The sequence below is a fragment of the Heterodontus francisci genome, chromosome 6 (genome assembly GCF_036365525.1).
Source record: "Heterodontus francisci isolate sHetFra1 chromosome 6, sHetFra1.hap1, whole genome shotgun sequence".
Taxonomy (NCBI): domain Eukaryota; kingdom Metazoa; phylum Chordata; class Chondrichthyes; order Heterodontiformes; family Heterodontidae; genus Heterodontus; species Heterodontus francisci.
In genome coordinates, this window is record NC_090376.1 from 53,616,663 (window position 1) to 53,639,084 (window position 22,422).

Below are 22,422 nucleotides of genomic sequence, written 5' to 3' on the forward strand. Positions count from 1 at the left end.
ACAACATTAGGGCAGGAAACTGAACATTTGACCAAAGATTTAGGTTTTAAGCAGCGGCTTAGTGGAGGAGGGATTTGGGGGCGGAATTCCAGAACTTATGGCTCAGATGGCTGAAGGCATGGCCACCAATAGTGGGGCAGAGGAAGTAGGTAATACACAAGAGGTCAGTGTTGGAGGAACACAGAATTATGAGGGCTGTAAGACTGTTACAGATATAGGGAGGGGCAAGGTCAGAGGCACTTGAACATGAGGATAGGAATTTTTAAATTGAGGCATTGGTGAACAGGAGCCAATGCAGACCAGTAAGTACAGGGGTGATGGGTGACAGGACTTGGTGCAAGTTAGGATAAAGGCAGAAAAGTTCTGGATGGAGTTTATGGAAGGCGTAAGATGAGGTCAGCCAGAAGAGTAATGAAATAGAGGAGTTTAGACATAACAAAAGCATTGGTGAGGATTTCAGCAGATGGACTGAGACAGGGCAGAGACAAGTGCAATATTACAAAGGTGGAAGTAGGCAGCTTGACAAAACAGAGGGGTCATGAGAGTCAATAGTGAGGCAGAGCTGAGTATCATAAGCATATATGTGGAACCTCATGTGTCTTTGGGTGAGGTCAGAGTCATACAGCACAGAAACAGGCCCTTCAGCCCATCGCCGAGTAGCAGCATATAGATGAGAACTAGGAGGGGGCCAAGGATAGATCCTGAGGGACACCAGAATTAAGTGTCCAGGCAGGAAGAGAAGCCATTGTAGGAGATTTTATGGCTACAACTGTATAGGCAAGAATGCAACCTGGAAAAAGCAGTCCCAGCTTGCCATTGCAGAAAGGTGTTCTGGAGGGTGGTGCGCAACTGTGTCTAAGGCTGCAGACAGGTCAAGAAAGGATAGCAGTGGAAAAGGATGTATTTGCATGTGAAAAATGCAATCTGAGGATTATAGCAAATGCTACTTCTACATATGGACATACCTCTTGATCCAGATTATATTCTTGACCCGAGTTTAGAGCCAATTTTACTGCCAAATAGTTCCCACTTTTTACTGCATCACGCAATACACCTAGAACATGAATAAGTTCATAAATCAAACAAAACTTTTTTCAATCCATTAGGAGCTTCCCTTATACTCTCATATTTGCATTTTACTAGTTTAATTATGTTAAAATTATCTAAGAACCCTAACAAGGATGATAATAAATTGGTATTTTAGGATAGTGATGCACAGCTTCCAGCACATGGCCGGTGGCCCAAGTCCAATTCAACTTGCCAGTGCTTTAATTTACAATGGGCATGCTCACATTCAAGTTATAATCATTAAACACTATTCACATTCTTCACTTGGTATGAGTGCATCTTAACTATTGTTCATTTTCCCCAATGTGGTGGAGTATACCTTATATAAAGCATATTTTAACTAATCAAATAATTTGTCCAATGCACGGATATCTGATTGGAAATAGAAAATATATTAATGCCCTTAGTATGCTGAAAACAAACTCGAGGCTGAAGTGGCATTGGCCTACTTCAGCAACAGCACACAATTTTATTATTTGAAGTTTGAAGAAAGGTCAAAAAACTTTCAAACTCTTGGAACCTTCCTATACTTAGATTTACAAAACAATATCTCAGCATGGATCTCAACTGGTGATGCTCATCTACATGAATAAATATGAGTCACACGATTAATATTTGTATTGATTCCTGCATCAATTGCAAAGCTGGGCTTGTGTAATAGCAATACACCACCTACATTATTTGACATCATAAATTCAAGGCCAACATTTAATGGCAAGTTCAAGAGTTTGCATAACCTTTTTTTTTAATATACAATCCATTTTAAGCATTTCTACCTCATATCAAAATAAGATGCTGATCTCTGGTCAAGCTCCAAAATTCTTAACTCAAGGACTAATGTAATTCTTTGCAAGATACCATGGCTATATCAAAACATTTTGTAGTAACACAGAATAAACTGATCAACCCTCATGTCATAGTAACCTGTTTTGCATTCTTTTCTCAATTTCAATACATATGCCACCTATCCAGACTATAATTCATACAAGCGTTACCGAATCCCAAAAATTAATTTCAGATAACGTGATGCAGTCCTAGTGTGCAGACTGCGTTCCATACAGCTGACATGTTGAATGGACTGTTAGGTGCTATGACTTTAGATTCAAAGTTTGTGTGCCCCCCGCCCCCGAGATAGTCATGTACTGGAAATTAAACCAAAAGCTTCAGCGAGTTCTGGAAGACAAAATTGGTCCTAACCAGTTTGAAACAAAATCTTATGATCAGAGATGTGACCAGAGATATGTGACTAGAGCTCAAGTTTAAGTTTAGAAGACTATTCTGCAGTAGATGGAAGCAAAAACAGCTATCTTTTGTTTTAAAGAGACAAGCTGGGAGCTGCAGGTTATTGTGCTTCCAGAGAAGCTGCTTGGAATTGAAATAGACTGCAAGCTGTGAGGGCAGACTACAAAGCAGCAGGTTAGTACAGTTGTTTTAACAGAAGCAGAGAAACACAAGCCCACAAGAAATAGGAGCAGGAGTCGATCATATGGCCCATTGAGCCTGCTCCACCATTCAATACAATCATGGCTGATCTTAGACTTCAACTCCACTTTCCCACCCACTCGCCATAGCCCTCGATTCCGAGAGACCAAAACTCTGTCTCAGTCTTAAATGTATTCAAAAATGGAGCATCCACAACCCTCCGGGGTAGAGAATTCCAAACATTCACAACCCTCTGAGTGAAGTAATTTCTCCTCATCTCAGTCCTGAATGACTGACCCCTTATCCTGAGACTGTGTCCCCGTGTTCCAGATTCCCCGACCAGCGGAAACACTCAGTGTCCAACCTAACCAGCCCCTTCAAAATCTTGTATGTTTCAATGAGATAGCCTCTCATTCTTCTAAACTCAAAAGAGTATAGGCCCAAGACCTAAAGTTGCCTGGACTCAGATGATCATTGATAAATATGACTTACGACCACTGTCTTCAGTGACTTAAACAGTTATCAATGGAACCACGCCATCAGGACTGTTGTGGACAAGGCCGAGGTTGTTTGAGAGATGGCAAGACCAAACCTTAAGGAAAAATTACACCACTCGCTATTGACGGGACATTACTTCCGTATCTGCATCCTGGAGAACAGAACTTGGAAAACTAGCTTAGGAAATTCCTAATTTTGATGTACTTTGGGACCGTTCGATGCCCTCTTGCTGACAGGACTGATCAGTGGATTCATAAGGACCATCTTTGTTACATTTAATAATTGTGTAACCTTCAAGATATACATGTTGACTGTGATTTAACGATTAGTTCATGTTTAATTTAAGTTGGTTTTGGTTTGAGTGTTAAAGTAAAATTTCTAAAAGTGAAATCTTGTCTGTTTTCTTTTGTTTCCTAAACTGGAGTCAGTCAGTAAATTAGATCCATTTGGTTTGTTGGTTGGCTGCATGGCGATCATAATAATGTAATCTATAACTCAAATTGAACTTGTAAATACTTAACAGTCAATAGTTAACTTGTAAAGGAGAGCTCAATGAAGTTAATTTATAGTGCAATGATTTTGCAAGTGGCCTCCAAGAATCCTCATTCAAAAAATATAATCTTATCGACACTTACTACTGGATATTGTTTTTGGTACAGAAAGCAAGTCGTCATTCCCATCCAAATGTTTTTGAAAATCATCCAACGTCATCCAATCAAGCTCCAAGTCCACACCCAACTTTAGCATTTCCTGTTTTCCATCTAAATATTAAAGATTAAATTTAAACGATTATGATTAAAATTAACAACTCTAAAGTAACTTAATGATGCAGAAGTACTGAAACTGGAGATCTTGAATTGAATTTGCATTTGCAGGCAATTATACTGTAAGTGCTTCAAGGAAGAAAGGATTTAGGCAATACAATGCACAGATTTCTAAAGGTTCATGACCAATGCAGAGAAGCTATTTCTAAAGCTAACAGGGTATTGGGTTGTATCAATAGAAGGATTCAGCAAACTCAAAAGGACACCACTATCGTTATATAGGTCGTTGGTTAGATCACATCTGGAGTACTTTCTCCAGGTTTTGTATTTGTCCTTCTGACGGAAGAGGATGTTGTTATTCTGAGGCCATGCTGTCAGGAGGAGGACAGTATTTGCATTGGCTTTTCCCATGGTTCCTCTCCAGACATCGGAATCACGGCCAAACCCTGGCATTAAAGTCCCCCAAAGGATGATCTTTTCTTTTGGGATGGCAGTGAGGACTTAATCAAGGTCAGAATAGAACTTTTCCTCAACATCTTCATCAGAGTCAAGGGTCGGGGCATAAGCAAGGATGACTGTGGCATATTGATTATTACGGAGCTGTAGGTGAAGTGTCATAAACCTTCCATTTACAACAACTAGGGAGTTCTGGCAGTGCATCAAAGATACTATTCCAGATGGCAAAACCAACTCCGTGGACACAAGGGACACCGTCAGCCTTTCCTTTCCAGTGGAAGGTGTATCCCCCTACATGTTCCTTCAGTTGCCCTTCCCCAAGAAGGCGGATCTCACTGAGGTGGCGATGTCTATTTGGAGTCTTGATAGCTCATGTGATACGACTGCAGTTCTTCTTTCCAGACAGACAGTCACTCTTGAGACTATCCATGAGTGTTCTAAAATTTCAAGTTGCAAAATTTCAAGTTTTCTTTTTGACCACAAAGATGGTGACCCCACAAGGTGTGGTTCCCCAGCCAGCAGAAAGTGGGACAGCCTATTTTTAGCACACCTTTTCTAGCCCATTCCCCATTTGGGGTGAGCAGAGGGTAACCTGAAGGGGATTGCTGAGTCACAGATGCTGCTGTCCAACGTAAAGGCCTGCTAAGGTCTGCAAAAAAAAAAACTGACCCGAGCCAGACAGAACCACATCTGACCAGAGCCCTTGCCCAACCCGACCATCAGTTAACTTACCTTCCGTTTTTCACTTTGTTGATGATCTACACAAGCATAAAATAACTAACAAAACCACCTTTCTAGTCCAAAAATTAAATTAACATTGGAGCCACTTACCCGTGATAGAGCGTGTCCGACACGGCCGGACCCGAGCCCGAATGCCAGATCCTGAAGTGCAACCCGACCTGACCCGAACCCGACACAGGTCGGGTCCCATCGGGTTCGGGTTGGGTAGCCGCCTTTGGTCCAAGGGCACATTTGTCCCAATACAGGTGTTTAATGACCTTCATGCATGTTGCCTGCGTGCAGATTCTGGACTGGGGACTCCCAGGTTCACAGCCCTGACCCCGTCTCCAATTCTCCACTGCCACAGGACCTGGCAAAAGGACCCTGGTAGAAGCCTGCACGTGACTTTGTTCAACGTGGGGACCTTGGGGTGCCGTCATTGTCCACACGATCTTCATGGGTTGGTCATCAGATTTTGGTGGAGCGTCAAACCATGATGACCTGGACCACCTTGCAGCTGCTGTCTTCTTCCATCTTTACATGCTGGAGACACACAGTTTTCCTTCGCTCGTTCTGCCATTGAGGATTTTGACCTAGTCACCAAGGGTGCCCCTACCAGGAGCAAGGAACAAAATCAACTTCGATGGACTTGGACACTGTGACAGACGGCCGAAACCTGTCTCCCCCGCAAGGTCCTGTTTTCTCACTGTCAAATGGCCAGCATTCTGGGGAGGACAAAGACAATGCTTCAAAGACACAGGGAAGCTCTCTTTGAAGCATAGCAGCTTTGACACTGAAGGAGAGGAGCTTGCCACCAATCATTCAATATGGTGACAGCTTGCCCATCAAGCTGCATCATGCTTAGAGTCCAAACGCCTTAATGATGAGGCAGAGTGGCAGCAGAGAAGGAAAGAAAAGGAAGCAAATCTGCACTCCGGATCCCACTACCTTGTGGGACGTCCTGCCCCATGTGCCCAAAATCTGCGGGTCATGAATCGGCCTGTTCAATCACAAAAACCCATGGCAGAAATTCGTGACTGAGTAGACGTTATCCTTGAATCGAGGGACAGCCAACAAGGATTGTGTCTAGGTTTGGTACTCTCACATGTTGGGCAATATAGTGTCCTTGGGAAAAGTTCAGAGGACGTGAGCTACAAGAATGATTCCAGACTTAGTTACTCATATAGGCTTAAAGAGCTGGATCCAAGTACTCATGAGTAGTCTTGGAGGCAACCCAATAGTGGTTTATAAAATGAAAGGGCTAGATTGCAAACCTGTTGATACATTACTCCAGTTTCAAAGAATGGGGAGGGCCAGGAAACAGGTGTTTAAACTATGCAAAAGTAGCAATACACTGAACATGAGGCAGTTCTTTTCCCCAGAGAGTAGTGAGCCTCTGGAATGCACTACCAGCTGGTATGGTGACTCACTATATGCCTACATCAAGAGGAGCTGGACTGATTCTTGAAAGGGGCAGATACTGCATTACTTAGAAAGTAAATGGATTAGTAGATAAACACATGATCTCCTGGACTAGTTTTGATTGGGGCAGAGAAGAATTTTCCAGAGTTCTGTTCCCTTTTATTGACCCTGGGTTTTTCATCTCGTCCAGAAGATTACATGTCTGTGGGAATTGGTATGAAGTGACAGATCAAGATGTTCTATCCATCTAAACTGAGCAAAGTGTAGTATTAAGCCATACAAACCAGAAGGCACCAGACCCAATCACCAGACTATGCTAAATTAGCCATATTCTTCTGGGCAGCAGGGCTCTACAACTAGTAGAGCACACTTTTACTCTTATTAAATGTAAAAAGGATAGCTCAGTAGTTTGGAATTATGATGCCTAAATTGACCCTGACAATGTTAGAAGACAACACCTTGAAAAATAAGATTTTACAGTACTTTAGGTTTAAAACAAAACATTTGAAGGTTGAGAGGCTGAAAGCTCAATCATTTCATAAAATAACTTTTCTCAAGGTAACAAAATGTAAAATTTACCCCAGTAATTTAAAAAACAAAAATCTAGTTTCTACCTGGATTCTCCCCAGTCTGAGACATAGTATCGAGAACTGCTTGGGTTTCTTCAATAGCATTCTGCACTCTGGAATCATTCTCCTCTTTTGTGCTTTTCTTATCTTTTTGTATCTGCTTCTTCCCTTTAGTTCGGTTCTCCTCAAATTTAGAATCATGGGAAACTGTATCTTGACTCTCCCTACCCTCATCAGTCGCATCAGTGAACGGAATCAGGAACTTGTCAAAAAGACCTTTCATCTCACGACTGTCTATAAAACAAATGGGAAAATGACAGAATAAGTACACAATACTAATAGGCAGCTTGGGGGTCAGCGTCTCCAGATCATTTATTAAACAACTACTATGACGGTCATAATGTCCGTCTGAACCATTTGATTCAGCACTCTTGAAGGAGTCAATACAATTTCTAAAAATCACTTACTTTGTTTTTCTGAAAGCAACTACTGAATGAAGTCAGCAACTAACAGTGTTTGATACATGAAAATGTTCAAAATGCAGGATTAATGTTTAGGGTATCACTGCCGCCAATTTATCAACAATTTGCAGTGTCAAAGCATTTTCTTAATTGCCTTCATTAAGTTGACATCTTTTTCTTGGTTACAATCTGATGTCTGAAAGTATTTATTTCATGCTGGTAATTTAGACATAGCTTTCACCTCCCATTGATGAGTACAAATAATTGTGATAAACACTTAGAGGAAGAGGAGGTTAACTGGTTCAGTACGCTTACTGATATCTGTGGAAAACTGACAGTACAATAGGATCATAGGAAATAGGAGCAAGAGTAGGCCATTCGGCCCATCGAGCCTGCTCCGCCATTCAAACAGATCATGACTGATGATCTATCTCAATGCCATTTTCCCACACTATCCACATATCCCTCGGCGTCGTCAGCATTCAAACATCTATCAATTTCTGTCCTGAACATGCTCAATGATTGAGCTTCCACAGCCATCTGGGGTAGAGAATTCATCAGATTCACCACCCTCCTCATCTCAGTCTTAAATGGCCTGCCCCTTATTCTGAGACTGTGTCCCCGTGTTCTTGACTCACCAACCAGAGGAATCTACCCTGTCACACCCCGTTAGAAATTTGTAAGTTTCACTGAGATCACCTCTCATTCTTTGGAACTCTGGAGAATACAGGCCCTGTTCTGCAATCTCTCCTCAAGACAATCCCGCCATCCCAGGGATTAGTCTGGTGAACCTCCTTTGCACTCCCTCTATGGCAAGCATATCCTTCCTTAGATAAGGAGACCAAAACTGTACACAATACTCCAGGTGCAGTCTCACTAAGGCTTTATACAATTGCAGCAAGACATCTTTATTCCTGTACTCACATCCCCTTGCAATGAAGGCCAACATTCCATTTGCCGCCTTAATTGCTTGCTGCAACTGCATACTAGCTTTTAGTGACTCATGAACAAGGACACCCAGGTCTCTTTGGACATAGACACTTCCCAACCTCTCACCATTTAAGAAATAGTCTATGTTTTTTTCTACCAAAGTGGATCACTTCACACATTCACATTATATTCCATCTGCCATGTTCTTGCCCATTCACTTAGCCTGTCCAAATCTCCTTGAAGCCTCCTTGCATCCTCCTCACAACTTACATTCCCTCCTAGTTTTGCGTCATCAGCAAATCTGGAAATATTACCTTTGGTCCCCATATCTGGATTATTTATGCAGATTGTAAACAGCTGTGGCCCAAGCACTGATCCTTGTGGTACCCCACTAGTAACAGCCTACCATCCTGAGAATGACCTGTTTATCCCTACTCTCTGTCTGTCAGTAACCAATTCACAATCCATTGTAGCATATTACCCCAATCCCATGCGCTCTAATTTTGTTTACTGACCTCCTGTGTGGGACCTTATCAAAAGCCTTCTGAAAATCCAAATACACCACATCCACTGGTTCTCCTTTATCTATGCTACAATTAACATCCTCAAAAAACTCCAACAGGTTTGTCAAACATGATTTCCCTTCAACAAATCGATGTTGACTCTGCCCAATCATATCATTATTTTCCAAGTGTCCAGTTATCCTTTATAATAGATTCTAACGTTTTCTCTACTATTGACATCAAACTAACAGGTCTGTAGTTCAGTTTTCTCTCTCGCTCCCTCTTTAAAATAGTGGGGTTACAAATGTGCAGTACAAATTTTACATACCTATAGTCAGAAAATCTGGAGCCTCATCCCTTATCTGCATGTTACTCAACGTCCACGAGCAAAGACATGATCTTCTGTGTCAGCCAAGACCATTGCCAGTCACTTACTAAAAGCAGCAAGAACTTCTGAAACACGTTCACCCTGGTCATCTGGGTACATCCTCAATTAGTGATTAACCTACAAACGCCCATCTAATGAAAACTGCCAAGCAAGTCAAAACACTAAATAACATTACCAAACTTGCCAATTCTGTCTGGGGAGCAAATACCTCCACTTTAGAGGCCTGCTTTAGGTCGGGAAAAAGAACCCAACCAGAACCCGACCAAACCACAGCGGGCCCAAGCCCGACCTGGCTAGAGTCCCTCTGATTTTGCCCCGAGCCCAACTTGAACCGAACCGAACCCGCCACTCGTCGGCCTGCCCAGAACCCCACCATCCCTTTACTTACGTTCCTGACACCGAACCTGCAAGAAACTGCAGTGCATGCATGAGACGTCATAGTGACGTCACTCGCTCACTGCGCAAACTCAAGTTTCGTCCCGGACTCCCAGCTCAGGTAAGTTTTTTTTATTTTTAATACTTACCAGCAGAGCACTTAACGTGTATATCCGGCCGGACCAAAGCCCAAAAGCTGGTCCCGACCCGATACGTCGTTGGGTCCAGGTTGGGCAGCAGGCCTCTACTCCACTTTACGCTCATCTGCTCTGAACGTTCTGGTACTCATTAGAATAGCACACTCCCTTTTGGACTCACTCACTGCATAAAAGCTAGTGGATACTCAACTGCATACTACCATGGGTCTTCGATCAAGCACAATCAGTCCCTCCACATTTTGTTCAGATGGAGTAGCAAAAGAGCTGAATAGATATTGAGACAAAAATCACATTGCCAATTCGCTCTGATTTGTTCCATCAATCATAGAACATTACAGCGCAGTACAGGTCCTTCAGCCCTCGATGTTGCGCCAACCTGTGAAACCATCTGACCTACACTATTCCATTTTCAGCCATATGTCTATCCAATGACCACTTAAATGCCCTTAAAGTTGGCGAGTCTACTACTGTTGCAGGCCGGGCGTTCCACGCCCCTACTACTCTCTGTGTAAAGAAACTACCTCTGACATCTGTCCTATATCTATCACCCCTCAACTTAAAGCTATGTCCCCTCGTGTTTGCCATCACCATCCGAGGAAAAAGGCTCTCACTATCCACCCTGTCCAACCCTCTGATTATCTTATATGTCTCTATTAAGTCACCTCTTCTCCTCCTTCTCTCTAACGAAAACAACCTCAAGTCCCTCAGCCTTTCCTCGTAAGACCTTCCCTCCATACCAGGCAACATCCCAGTAAATCTCCTCTGCACCTTTTCCAAAGCTACCACATCCTTCCTATAATGCGGTGACCAGAACTGCACGCAATACTCCAGGTGCGGCCGCACCAGAGTTCTGTACAGCTGCAGCATGACCTCGTGGCTCCGAAACTCGATCCCCCTACTAATAAAAGCTACCACACCATATGCCTTCTTAACAGCTCTATTAACCTGGGTGGCAACTTTCAGGGATTTATGTACCTGGACACCAAGATCTCTCTGCTCATCTGCACTACCAAGAATCTTCCCATTAGCCCAGTATTCTGCAATCCTGTTACTCCTTCCGAAGTGAATCACCTCACACTTTTCCACATTAAACTCCATTTGCCAACTCTCAGCCCAGCTCTGCAGCCTATGTCCCTCTGTACCCTACAACATCCTTCGGCACTATCCACAACTCCACCGACCTTCGTGTCATCCGCAAATTTACTAACCCACCCTTCTACACCCTCATCCAGGTCATTTATAAAAATGACAAACAGCAGTGGCCCCAAAACAGATCCTTGCGGTACACCACTAGAAACTATACTCCAGGATGAACATTTACCATCAACCACCACCCTCTGTCTTCTTTCAGCTAGCCAATTTCTGATCCAAAGCACTAATTCACCTTCAATCCCATACTTCCGTATTTTCTGCAATAGCCTACCGTGGGGAACTTTATCAAACGCCTTACTGAAATCCATATAGACCACATCCACGGCTTTACCCTCATCCACCTGTTTGGTCACCTTGTCAAAAAACTCAATAAGGTTTGTGAGGCACGACCTACCCTTCACAAAACCGTGCTGACTATCTCTAATGAACTTATTCTTTTCAAGATGATTATAAATCCTATCTCTTATAACCTTTTCCAACATTTTACCCACAACCGAAGTAAGGCTCACAGGTCTATAATTACCAGGGCTGTCTCTACTCCCCTTCTTGAACAAGGGGACAACATTTGCTATCCTCCAGTCCTCCGGCACTATTCCTGTCGACAATGACGACATAAAAATCAAGGACAAAGGCTCTGCAATCTCCTCCCTGGCTTCCCAGAGAATCCTAGGATAAATCCCATCTGGCCCAGGGGACATATCTATTTTCACACTTTCCAAAATTGCTAACACCTCCTCCTTGTGAACCTCAATCCCATCTAGCCTAGTAGTCTGTATCTCAGTATTCTCCTCGACAACATTTTCTTTCTCCACTCTAAATACTGACGAAAAATATTCATTTAACACTTCCCCATCTCCTCCGATTCCACACACAACTTCCCACTACTATCCTTGATTGGCCCTAACCTATCTCTAGTCATTCTTTTATTCCTGATATACCTATAGAAAGTCTTAGGGTTTTCTTTGATCCTATCCGCCAATGACTTCTCGTGTCCTCTCCTTGCTCTTCTTATCTCTCCCTTTAGATCCTTCCTGGCTAGCTTGTAACTCTCAAGCGCCCTAACTGAGCCTTCACGTCTCATCCTAACATGAGCCTTCTTCTTCCTCTTGACAAGCTCTTCAACTTCTTTAGTAAACCACGGCTCCCTCGCTCGACAACTTCCTCCCTGCCTGACAGGTACATACTTATCAAGGACACGCAGTAGCTGCTCCTTGAATAAGCTCCACATTTCGATTGTGCCCATCCCCTGCAGTTTCCTTCCCCATCCTACACATCCTAAATCTTGCCTAATCGCATCATAATTTCCTTTCCCCCAGCTATAATTCTTGCCCTGCTGTATATGCCTGTCCCTGCCCATCGCTAAGGTAAACCTAACCGAATTGTGATCACTATCACCAAAGTGCTCACCAACTTCTAAATCTAACACCTGGCCGGGTTCATTACCCAGTACCAAATCCAATGTGGCATCGCCCCTGGTTGGCCTGTCTACATACTGTGTCAGAAAACCCTCCTGCACACACTGGACAAAAACAGACCCATCTAAAGTACTCGAACTATAGTATTACCAGTCAATATTTGGAAAGTTAAAGTCCCCCATAATCACTACCCTGTTACTCTCGCTCCTGTCAAGAATCATCTTTGCTATCCTTTCCTCTACATCTCTGGAACTATTTGGAGGTCTATAGAAAACTCCCAACAGGGTGACCTCTCCTCTCCTGTTTCTAACCTCGGTCTAGACTACCTCAGTAGACGAGTCCTCAAACGTCCTTTCTGCCGCTGTAATACTTTCCTTGATTAACAATGCCACACCCCACCCCTCTTTTACCCTCTTCTCTGTTCTAAGTGAAACATCTAAATCCCGGAACCCGCAACATCCATTCCTGTCCCTGCTCTACCCATGTCTCTGAAATGGCCACAACATCGAGATCCCAGGTACCAACGCATGCTGCAAGCTCACCCACCTTATTCCGGATGCTCCTGGCGTTGAAGTAGACACATTTTAAACCAAGCTCTTGCTTGCCAGTGCCCTCTTGTGTCCTTATAACCTTATCCCTGACCTCACTACTCTCAACATCCTGCACACTGGAACTACAATTTAGGTTCCCATCCCCCTGCATCTTCAAGACATCCAATATGGATAATTTTTTTTAACATGTTACATAGAACCTACAGCACAAAACAAACCATTTGGCCCAAGTAGTTTACAGTAGCGTTTGTTCTCCATAATAATTAACTCCCATTCTAACTAAAAGCAAAATACTGCAGATTCTGGAAACTTGAAATAAAAACAAGAAATGCTGGAAATACTCAGCAGGTCTGGCAGCATCTGTGGAGAGAGAAGCAGAGTTAACGTTTCAGGTCAGTGACCCTACTTCAGAACTGACAAATATTAAAAATGCAAAAGGTTTTAAGCAAGTAAAGCAGGGGTGGGGCAAGAGATAACAAAAGAGAAGGCGTTGATACGACAAGATCACAGAGAATAACTGACCAGAAGGTCATGGAACAAAGGCAAACGGTATGTTAATGGTGTCGTGAAAGACAAAACATTAGTACAGAGAGGGTGTCAATTGAATGTAAACTGAACAGCCCTGGCTCCGAGCACAAACATAAAAAAAAAAAGTGGGTAGGCACAGTAGAAACAAACTAAACTAAAACAAAGAAAAAATTAATAAATAAAATAAAAAGGGGACCAGTCATGCTCTGAAATTACTGAACTCAATATTCAGTCCGGCAGGCTGTAGTGTGCCTAATCAGTAAATGAGATGCTGTTCCTTGAGCTTGCATTGATGTTCGCTGGAACACTGCAGCAATCCAAGGACAGAGATGTGAGCATGGGAACGGGGTGGGGGGCGGGTTGAAATGGCAAGTAGCCGGAAGCGCAGGGTCATGCTTGCAGACTGAGCGGAGGTGTTCCGCAAAACGGTCACCCAATCGGCGTTTGTTCTTCCCAATGCAGAGGAGACTACATTGTGAGCAGCCAATGCAGTATACTTAATTGAAAGTACAAGTAAATCGCTGTTTCACCTGGAAGGAGTGTTTGGGGCCTTGCATAGTCAGGAGAGGGGAGGTAAATGGGGAAGGTGCTGTGGGAAGGGGACAAGGTGGTGGGGGTAATGGAGTGTTCCTTGTTCTCACTTTCCACCCCACCAGCTTCCACATCCAAAGGATCATCCTCTGTCATTTCCGCCACATCCAGCGTGATGCCACTACCAAACGCATCTTCTCCTCCCTTCCTGTCAGCATTCCAAGAACAAAGAACAAAGATAATTACAGCACAGGAACAGGCCCTTCGGCCCTCCAAGCCTGCGCCGATCCAGATCCTCTCTCTAAACATGTCGCCTATTTTCTAAGGTTCTGTATCTCTTTTCTTCCTGCCCATTCATGTATCTGTCTAGATACATCTTAAAAGACTCCATCGTGCCCGCATCTACCACCTCCGCTGGCAATGCGTTCCAGGTGCCCACCACCCTCTGCGTAAAGAACTTTCCACGCATATCCCCCCTAAACTTTTCCCCTTTCACTTTGAACTCGTGTCCTCTAGTAATTGAAACCCCCACTCTGGGAAAAAGCCTCTTGCTATCCACCCTGTCTATACCTCTCATGATTTTGTACACCTCAATCAGGTCCCCCCTCAACCTCCGTCTTTCTAATGAAAATAATCCTAATCTGCTCAACCTCTCTTCATAGCTAGCGCCCTCCATACCAGGCAACATCCTGGTGAACCTCCTCTGCACCCTCTCCAAAGCATCCACATCCTTTTGATAATGTGGCGACCAGAACTGTACGCAGTATTCCAAATGTGGCCGAACCAAAGTCCTATACAACTGTAACATGACCTGCCAACTCTTGTACTCAATGCCCCAATTCCGAAGGGATCATTCCCACCGCGACACCCTCGTCCACTCCTCCATTACCCCCACCACCTCGTTCCCTTCCCACGGCGTTTATACAGTTCCAACATTACATCCCTGCTTTTGTATTCTTTACCTCGGCCAATAAAGGAAAGCATTCCATATGTCTTCTTCACCACTCTATATACCTGTCCTCTACCTTCAGGGACCTGTGGACATGAACTCCAAGGTCTCACTTCCTCTACCCCTCAATATCCTCCCGTTTATTGTGTATTCCCTAGCTTTGTTTGCCCTCCCCAAATGCATTACCTCACGCTTCTCCGGATTGAATTCCATTTGCCACTTTTCCACCCACTCAACCAAACTATTGATCTCGTTCAGGAGTCTACAGCTATCCTCTTCACTATCAACTACATGGACAATTTTTTCATCATCCACAAATTTCCCAATCATGCCTACCACATTTAAGTCCAAATCAATATATACAACAAACAGCAAGGGGCCCAACATTGAACCCTGCGGAACGCCAATGGAAATCACTTTCCATTTGCAAAAACATCCGTCAACCATTACCCTTTGTTTCCTGTCACTGAGCCAATTTTGGATCCAATTCCCCAAAATCCCCTAGCCTTTTACTTTTCTGACCAGTCTGCCATGTGGGACCTTATCAAATGCCTTACTAAAATCCATGTAAACATCCACTGCATTACCCTCATCAATCCTCCTAGTCACTTCCTCAAAATATTCAATTAAATTAATAAGATACGACCTTCCTTGAACAAATCCATGCTGACTATCCCTGATTAATCCGTGCCTTTCTAGGTGACAGGTTAACCTATCTCTCAGAACTGATTCTAAAAAAATTTCCACCACCAAGGTCAGACTGACCGGCCTATAATTATTTGATTTATCCCTCGCACTCTTTAAACAATGGTTCAATGTTTGCAGATTTCCAATGCTCTGGTACCTCGCCTGTATCTAGTGAGGATTTGAAAATGATCCTCCCTGGCTTCCTTTAACAGCTAGGGTACTATCCATCTGGCCCTTGTGATTTATCCACTTTCAAGGATGTCAGACCCTCTAGTACTTCCTCTCTCGTTATGCTGATCATATCTCATATTTCACACTCCTCCTCTTTAACTACAATGTCTGCATCATCCGTCTCCTTTGTGAAGACGGAGACAAATTACTCATCAAGAACCCTGCCCACATCTTCTGCATCCACGCATAAGTTACCTTGTCCATCGATAGGTCCTACTCTTTCCTTAGCTATCCTCTTACTCTTAATGTACCAATAAAACATCTGAGTTTTCCTTGATTTTACCTGCCAATATTTTTTCATGTCCTCTCTCTGCTTTCCCAATTTCCTTTCTTACTTCACCCCTGCATTTTCTATACCTCAAGGCTTTCTAAAGTATTAAGTTTTTTGCGACTATCATAGCTTTCTTTTTCTGCTTTATCTTACCCTCTATACTTCCAGATAACCAGGGGTCTCTAGACTTGGCAGTACCACCCTTTTTCTTTGCGGGGACATGCCTACACTGTGCCTGTAGAATCTCGGTTTTGAATGCCTCCCATTGGTTTTTTTTTTTGGTTTTTTTTTTAAACAGAGTTTCCTTCAAGTAACTGTATCCAGTCCACTTTCGCCAGATCACCCCTCAGCTTCGTAAAATTTGCCTTCCCCCAATTTAGAACTTTTACTCCTGTTTTGTCATTGTCCTTTTCCACAATAATGCTAAATATAACTGTATAATGGTCGGCTAACTTTGTGGTGCATGCGGAAACCATTGGCAAAAGGCACATCCCTTTACTTACTGCGGTCCACACTTTGTTCTTTTCGCCCTTTGTCCATATCCAACTTATCAGACATTTCTTTGGTTGCTTCACCTTTCTTCCCCAATTTCTCTCGGGAAAAGGGCTGGAAAAATAAAGTTATCTGGCTATAAATGTTAATTATGTTTAGGATGAAAATGCATAAAGCTGAAACCAAAAACAAAACTAGAAATGCTCCATACATTGAGAGATTGGATATTCACTTCTAGACTTCAGAAAACTGGAAAGTTCCATAATATTTATAAAAGGGCTGGTAAATTCAGTAAAATTCTTAAACTTGATTCAAAAGAGAATACAATTTTTTTTAAACTCATTCTATGAGCAGCTGTTCAGAATCACCAAAAATCAGGAGGCAGTTCATGCAGAAATGTAAGCAACAGGATAATTTACCATATTAAACGTATATTTAGAAGTTGAACACTTGTATTTCAAATCAAGTTTTATGTTCCTTTTCCACTTTCAGTACAATCTTCACTTTCAATGTATTTCCATCCTCCAGTGGTTTCAAATTTAGACTGAAGTCATGAGATCACAGCCATGCATCATAAATGCAAGAGGTTAACAAGATATTTGCTTTGAATACTAATTCCCTCCTACCGTTCATAATGGCTGCTCCAGATGTGCCTAGAAAATTATTTCCATTAGTTTCAACTTATGCTTAGAAACCTTTAAAGGAACAGAAGTAGGCCATTCAGTCTATTAAGCCTGTTCTGCCAATGTATACAAGCTCTCTGGGCAATAGATAATAACGAAACACACTGCCCTCCTTAATACAGATGGGTGCACAATCCTTTACATCCCAAGTTTCTGTCTCAGGAAAGATATCAGTCCAAAGTCAAATGCTTCCCCCAATGGGAGGAAAGATAGATTGGTGGCATAGTGGTAATGTCACTGGAGCAGTAATCCAGAGGCCCAGGCTAATGCCCTTGAGACACGTTCAAATCTCACCATGACAGCTGGTGGAATTTAAATTAATAAAAATCTGCAATTGAAAGCTAGTCTCAAGTTGACTCATGGTGCCATGAAACTTGCAATTGCCATATAAAACCCATCTAGTTCACTAATTTTTATTTAGGGAAGGAAATGTGCCGCCCTTACCTGGTCTGGCCTATATGTGACTCCAGACCCACAGAAATGTGGTCGACTGTTAACTGCCCTCTGAAATGGCCTAGCAAGCCACTCAGTTCAAGGGCAATTAGGGATGGGCAACAAATGCTGACTTTGCCAGCAACACCCAGATCCCAAGAAAGAATCCACTGCAGTCTGACCATCAATAGAGAGGTATTTAGAGGTGTAAACTAATCTTCATTTAATAATCTAAGCAATATTTTTTAGTTAAGTAAACTTTTGGAAAGCTACTGGATGGTAGCGACATAATGCAATATCACGACAGAACACACATCCTGCTTAATTTGAAATTAGTTTGTAGTGTCACAGACTTGTATTATTTTTTCTCCTCGGATTAAAAAAAGTGCGTGTGCCTTTAAGAATGTTCAGAAAAAAAGTGCACCTTTAAGGGAGAAATGATTCTAGAAATTCTGGAAACACAGTGCACCACAGCTGCATTTTTGGTTATTCTGAGCAACAGTAGTAGAGAGAGGTCACATGGTATGATGTGTCCATTTAACTGTGTGTGGAGCTGGCAGGGACCAGTCTGAACCAATTAGTTCTGAGACTTTTCCAGCGAGGCGATCTGAAGAAAGGAACTGTTTTATTCTCGCTCAAGAAAATTCCACAAAGCTACAAGCCAAGTTAATTCCCTGTGCAAGGAAGAAAGGTTTTTCTTTTTCAACAAATTTTATTTTTATTGCTGTGTTCATCATTGAAAGAACAGTTTAATGCTACTGCAGCCGAACTGTTTGAATGCCTATCAAGAACAGAGTATTTTCATCAAATCCGGATGAAGACTGAGTAAACTTGGATTATCTACACATCAGAAGACCTCATTCACCGGGAATGTAAAACGCGAAGAAAATACTTAAGGTAAAAACTCTACCTTTAAAACCAGACCACTGTTACTTTTGAATGTATGTGCATGAATGTGGGAGTTAGATTAAATCAAGAAGTTACAAGATCTTTAGACATAAGTTGTATCTTAATATTGTTTAAGATTTAGTTTTTTTAAATAGTTAATTTGTTTTTGTCTAATGATATCTGGTTTAGTCAGCTTCATTCTGGGGATACTAGAGTGTTTAATTTGGCTGTTTTTTCCAATTTGGTGAAAGCTTAATAATATGCTGCGACCTGTGCAGTGACGGGACTGAATTAACAGTGCATTGCTCCCGCCACAGTCGTAACAGAAGAGGTGGGAAATAGGAGACGATATTGAAGAAATCGTCCTTTGGGTGATGAAGGTATGCATTATAAATCCAACACTGGAGATTGAGGTAAAGGCAAAGGTAGATGAAGTTTCGGAGCAATGTTAGTCACAAATCTGGGGATGAAAGCACACTTCAGGGTTGATTAGGTGGATGGGGTCAAGCTGGTGTAGGTGCTGGTAGAAGCGGAGGAAGATTGGTTAACTTTACCAACTGAGTAGAAGAAAATTTTAACTCGTCCAAACCTGAATGCTGAACAGACAGTAGCAACAGTGGACATGGAGATACAGATATGGATTATGTTGCCTAGGGCTACCACAAATGTGGAAGGAGAGACCAACAGTAGAGCCATTGCATAAATGGGGACTATGTAAACACAGAAGGAAAAAAACCATTGAAGATGAAATGTCTTCATTGTGACAGGTATAAGAACCATGAGATTACAAGTCCACTGGAGGTAGATTGGAGAAAGATGATTTACACCTGCCCATTTTTCACTTAAAAAAAAGGTGACCAATTACAGAAAAATTAGCTGGACACCCTCAGACACTCTTAACACCTAATCTTACATTCCATACAGGAAAAGATAATGTTACATAATGGTTTAATACTCTCAAAACTATTGTAAATGAGTACAGTAATTAAGGAGCAGTAGTATCGTTACTGTCCTAATGCATAACTTCCCCAACATATAACCAACATGTGCTTTTCTATGGAGAAATATTAGAAGTATCAATTTAATCAAGTGATAATTTTCATTAGTCAATTACTCACCACATTATGTTGCAATCCCATTTTCCAATTCTTTTGTTTAACTTATTTAACATATACCAGATTCACAAAGTCAGGCCTTACATATCTTTAAGATTGGTGATTTAAGTAAACACATTATAGCATGCACAACATCCTATCTTAATTATCCATCTTAATTACGGACTCAAAATTCAAAACTGTATCTCCAGCACATGCATAAGTAACATTTTGTTAAAAATGGAATATGGGGAATAAAATGCTTACAGGAGTGCATTTTACACTAATTAGCAATAACTAGTCGACTACCCATGGTGTTACATACGTGGAATCAAGACGAAATGTGAAAGAGATTCGAAGTCAGCAGATAATTGGACCTGCATGCAGACATAACCCAGTCCCAATTTTAAAATCATACATTCTGCTCGTACATATATAATATAAATTCCTCATCCCCATTTATAATGCAAACAGTCTATAGATACCAGTCACTGTAATTATGTCATCCCACTAGTGGTGACATTGTCTTGCCTTCACCAAGCAGGTGGGGGGTGAGGGGGAGAAGATAGGATGCAATTATGAAGCAACAAGTTTATACAACTAATTTCATTCATAAATGCTGGCATAGAAATTCATATGGGAAAGTTAACAGGAAGTGTGCAGGGCTATGTTTTTGCATACATACAACAGATTGTATTGGGACCACCACCATCGGCATGTCCCCCTCCAAGTAACAGATCATCATGACTCAGAACTATATCAATGTTCCTTCACTGTTGTTGGGGCAAAATCCTGGAACACCATCCCTAGCAGCATTGTGGATGTACTTAAACCACATGGACTGCAGCAGTTCAAGAAGGCAGCTCACCACCACCTTCTCAAGGGCAATTAGGGATGGGCAATAAATGCTGGCCTTGCCAGCAACGCTCACATCCCATGAACGAAAAAAAAAGGTTTCTTCAGAATTTTACTGTAATTCCTTCAGTTTGATAATCTCACCCTCTGCTGACTAACTTGCATTATTGTGTATACACTAGAAAGATAATAGATTCACGTCCAACTTGAATAAGATTTTCTTGCCTAGCTTATGAAATTACCATACAAACAAATATTCAACGTCTGATCCAGGTTGTTTTATCATTTAGAAGTATACCTGAAATTGACATGTCCTCACCAGATATCCTTTCAGTCACACTTCCACTAGGAATCACGGGAAAACTGAGCTGCAGGAACCCTTCTATTCTGCATTCCTTAGCATCTCAATTTTGCTGTCCTACTGCTGCAAGACCAGAGAATGGCCGACAACATAAAGTCATAATTGAATCTGGGACGATCCTGGTCTGTATTACTCACTTTCAAGTTATACTGTGCATTTAACCACAAAGCCATTAAGGCTGTGTATTTTTTTTTTTAAAACATAAATTGAGTCTTAATCTCTCTGCTGCTTTAGGATATCCAACTGATGAAACCATTACATTAGAAAATGAGTAAGTGTAACTTTGGTTTATTTCTACTCATTAAATTTACTCAGTTCATTGACAGCATTCAAAACTCTATGCTTACTTGGGTTGGGGTTTTAACTGCTTCCAGTTTCTCCTCTGTATTTGTTGCAGTGTCGTTTGGTTTGTCTGCCTTTGCATTTTCTCCAACTTCAGAATCCATTCGTAACTTGTCAAAGAGACTAGGCTCAGTGAATTGGGGTGGCTGTCCTGAAGTTGTTACACTAGATTCAGAACCTTGAATCACTTTCTCAGTTCCAAGCCAAGGGGACATCTCAGTCACATTATGTATTTTGTTCAATTTTATCATTAAGTTTTTCACAGAATCAGATTTAGGAGTGGTACTGTTTTCACCATCTACTGACTTTCTGCCTTTGGCCTCTATCTGAAATTTTGGAACCTTGATTTCAGTTCCATCAGATTTTACAGATGATATATACTCTTTACGCTTCTCACGACTTTTGTGTTTCTTGGTATGACTGCTATTCTCTTTGTTTATATTTTTCTTCCCAGAATAATCATCTTTTGGATTCTTTTTCTGTTTCTGTAACTTCATCTCTAGCTTGGAATTATCCACTTTGTCCTTCTTCTTTTTCTTTCTCTTCACCTTAAGTTCAAGGTCCTCTTCATCTGAGCTATCCAGAGATCTTTTTGGTGTTGCAATCATGTCTTGTCTGGCTAGTCCTTTAGTTGTTTTCTCAAATGTTAGATCATTAGAATCCAAATTTTTATGTTCTTTGCTTTCATCGGGAGTTAGAGGTTCAGACAGCAAGTCAACTTGTGTGACTGGTTCCAATAAAGACCTTTGTGTATCAACATGTTTTTTCTTCAGTTTCTTAGATTCATTTGAACTCCTTTTCTTCATTTTCTCATCTTCAGCAGTTTCTCTCGCATTTTCTGAGAAGTTATGTCTCAGTTCTTCGCTATTTGACCTGCTGGATTTCACTTTTTTTTCTATTTTAGGACTATCATGTTTCATGTCCAGCTCAGTTTTAGATTTTTTCTTCTTTTTAGTCTTCTGTGGGGAGGTTTCATTTGCTCCTCCATAATCATCAGCAGACTCATCTTCAAAAATATCTTTGTCTAAGGTAAGCTTCTGAAAAAAAACAGACGTTGAGATGAGATAGCAAAAGCATCCAATATAAAAAGTGAACTGATCTTGCAAGAAATAAGTGGTTTCAAGAATTTATTGTGACATTCTAGCTAAAGAGCTTTTAACTACTTACATTCATTCCAGTGTCCTTGACACTTTACATTATTTTTCTACTGTTATTGTTCTTCCCTA

At 41.7% G+C, this 22,422-nt stretch overlaps 1 protein-coding gene across 3 annotated transcripts in view; it reads right to left on the reverse strand.

Moving 5' to 3' along the window:
- Positions 1 to 22,422, reverse strand: part of mphosph8 (M-phase phosphoprotein 8) — a 94,362-nt gene that overhangs the window by 38,102 nt on the left and 33,838 nt on the right. For 2 of the 3 annotated variants that reach the window (XM_068033688.1, XM_068033690.1), the window contains exons 3-7: positions 21,202 to 22,233; positions 16,553 to 16,655; positions 6,965 to 7,213; positions 3,624 to 3,749; positions 966 to 1,054 (exon numbers count right to left, since the gene is read on the reverse strand). In XM_068033688.1, coding sequence (XP_067889789.1) covers positions 966 to 1,054; positions 3,624 to 3,749; positions 6,965 to 7,213; positions 16,553 to 16,655; positions 21,202 to 22,233 — 1,599 coding nt within the window. The remainder of the gene's footprint in view (positions 1 to 965; positions 1,055 to 3,623; positions 3,750 to 6,964; positions 7,214 to 16,552; positions 16,656 to 21,201; positions 22,234 to 22,422) is intronic. The other variant, XM_068033689.1, reaches the window with a different exon arrangement.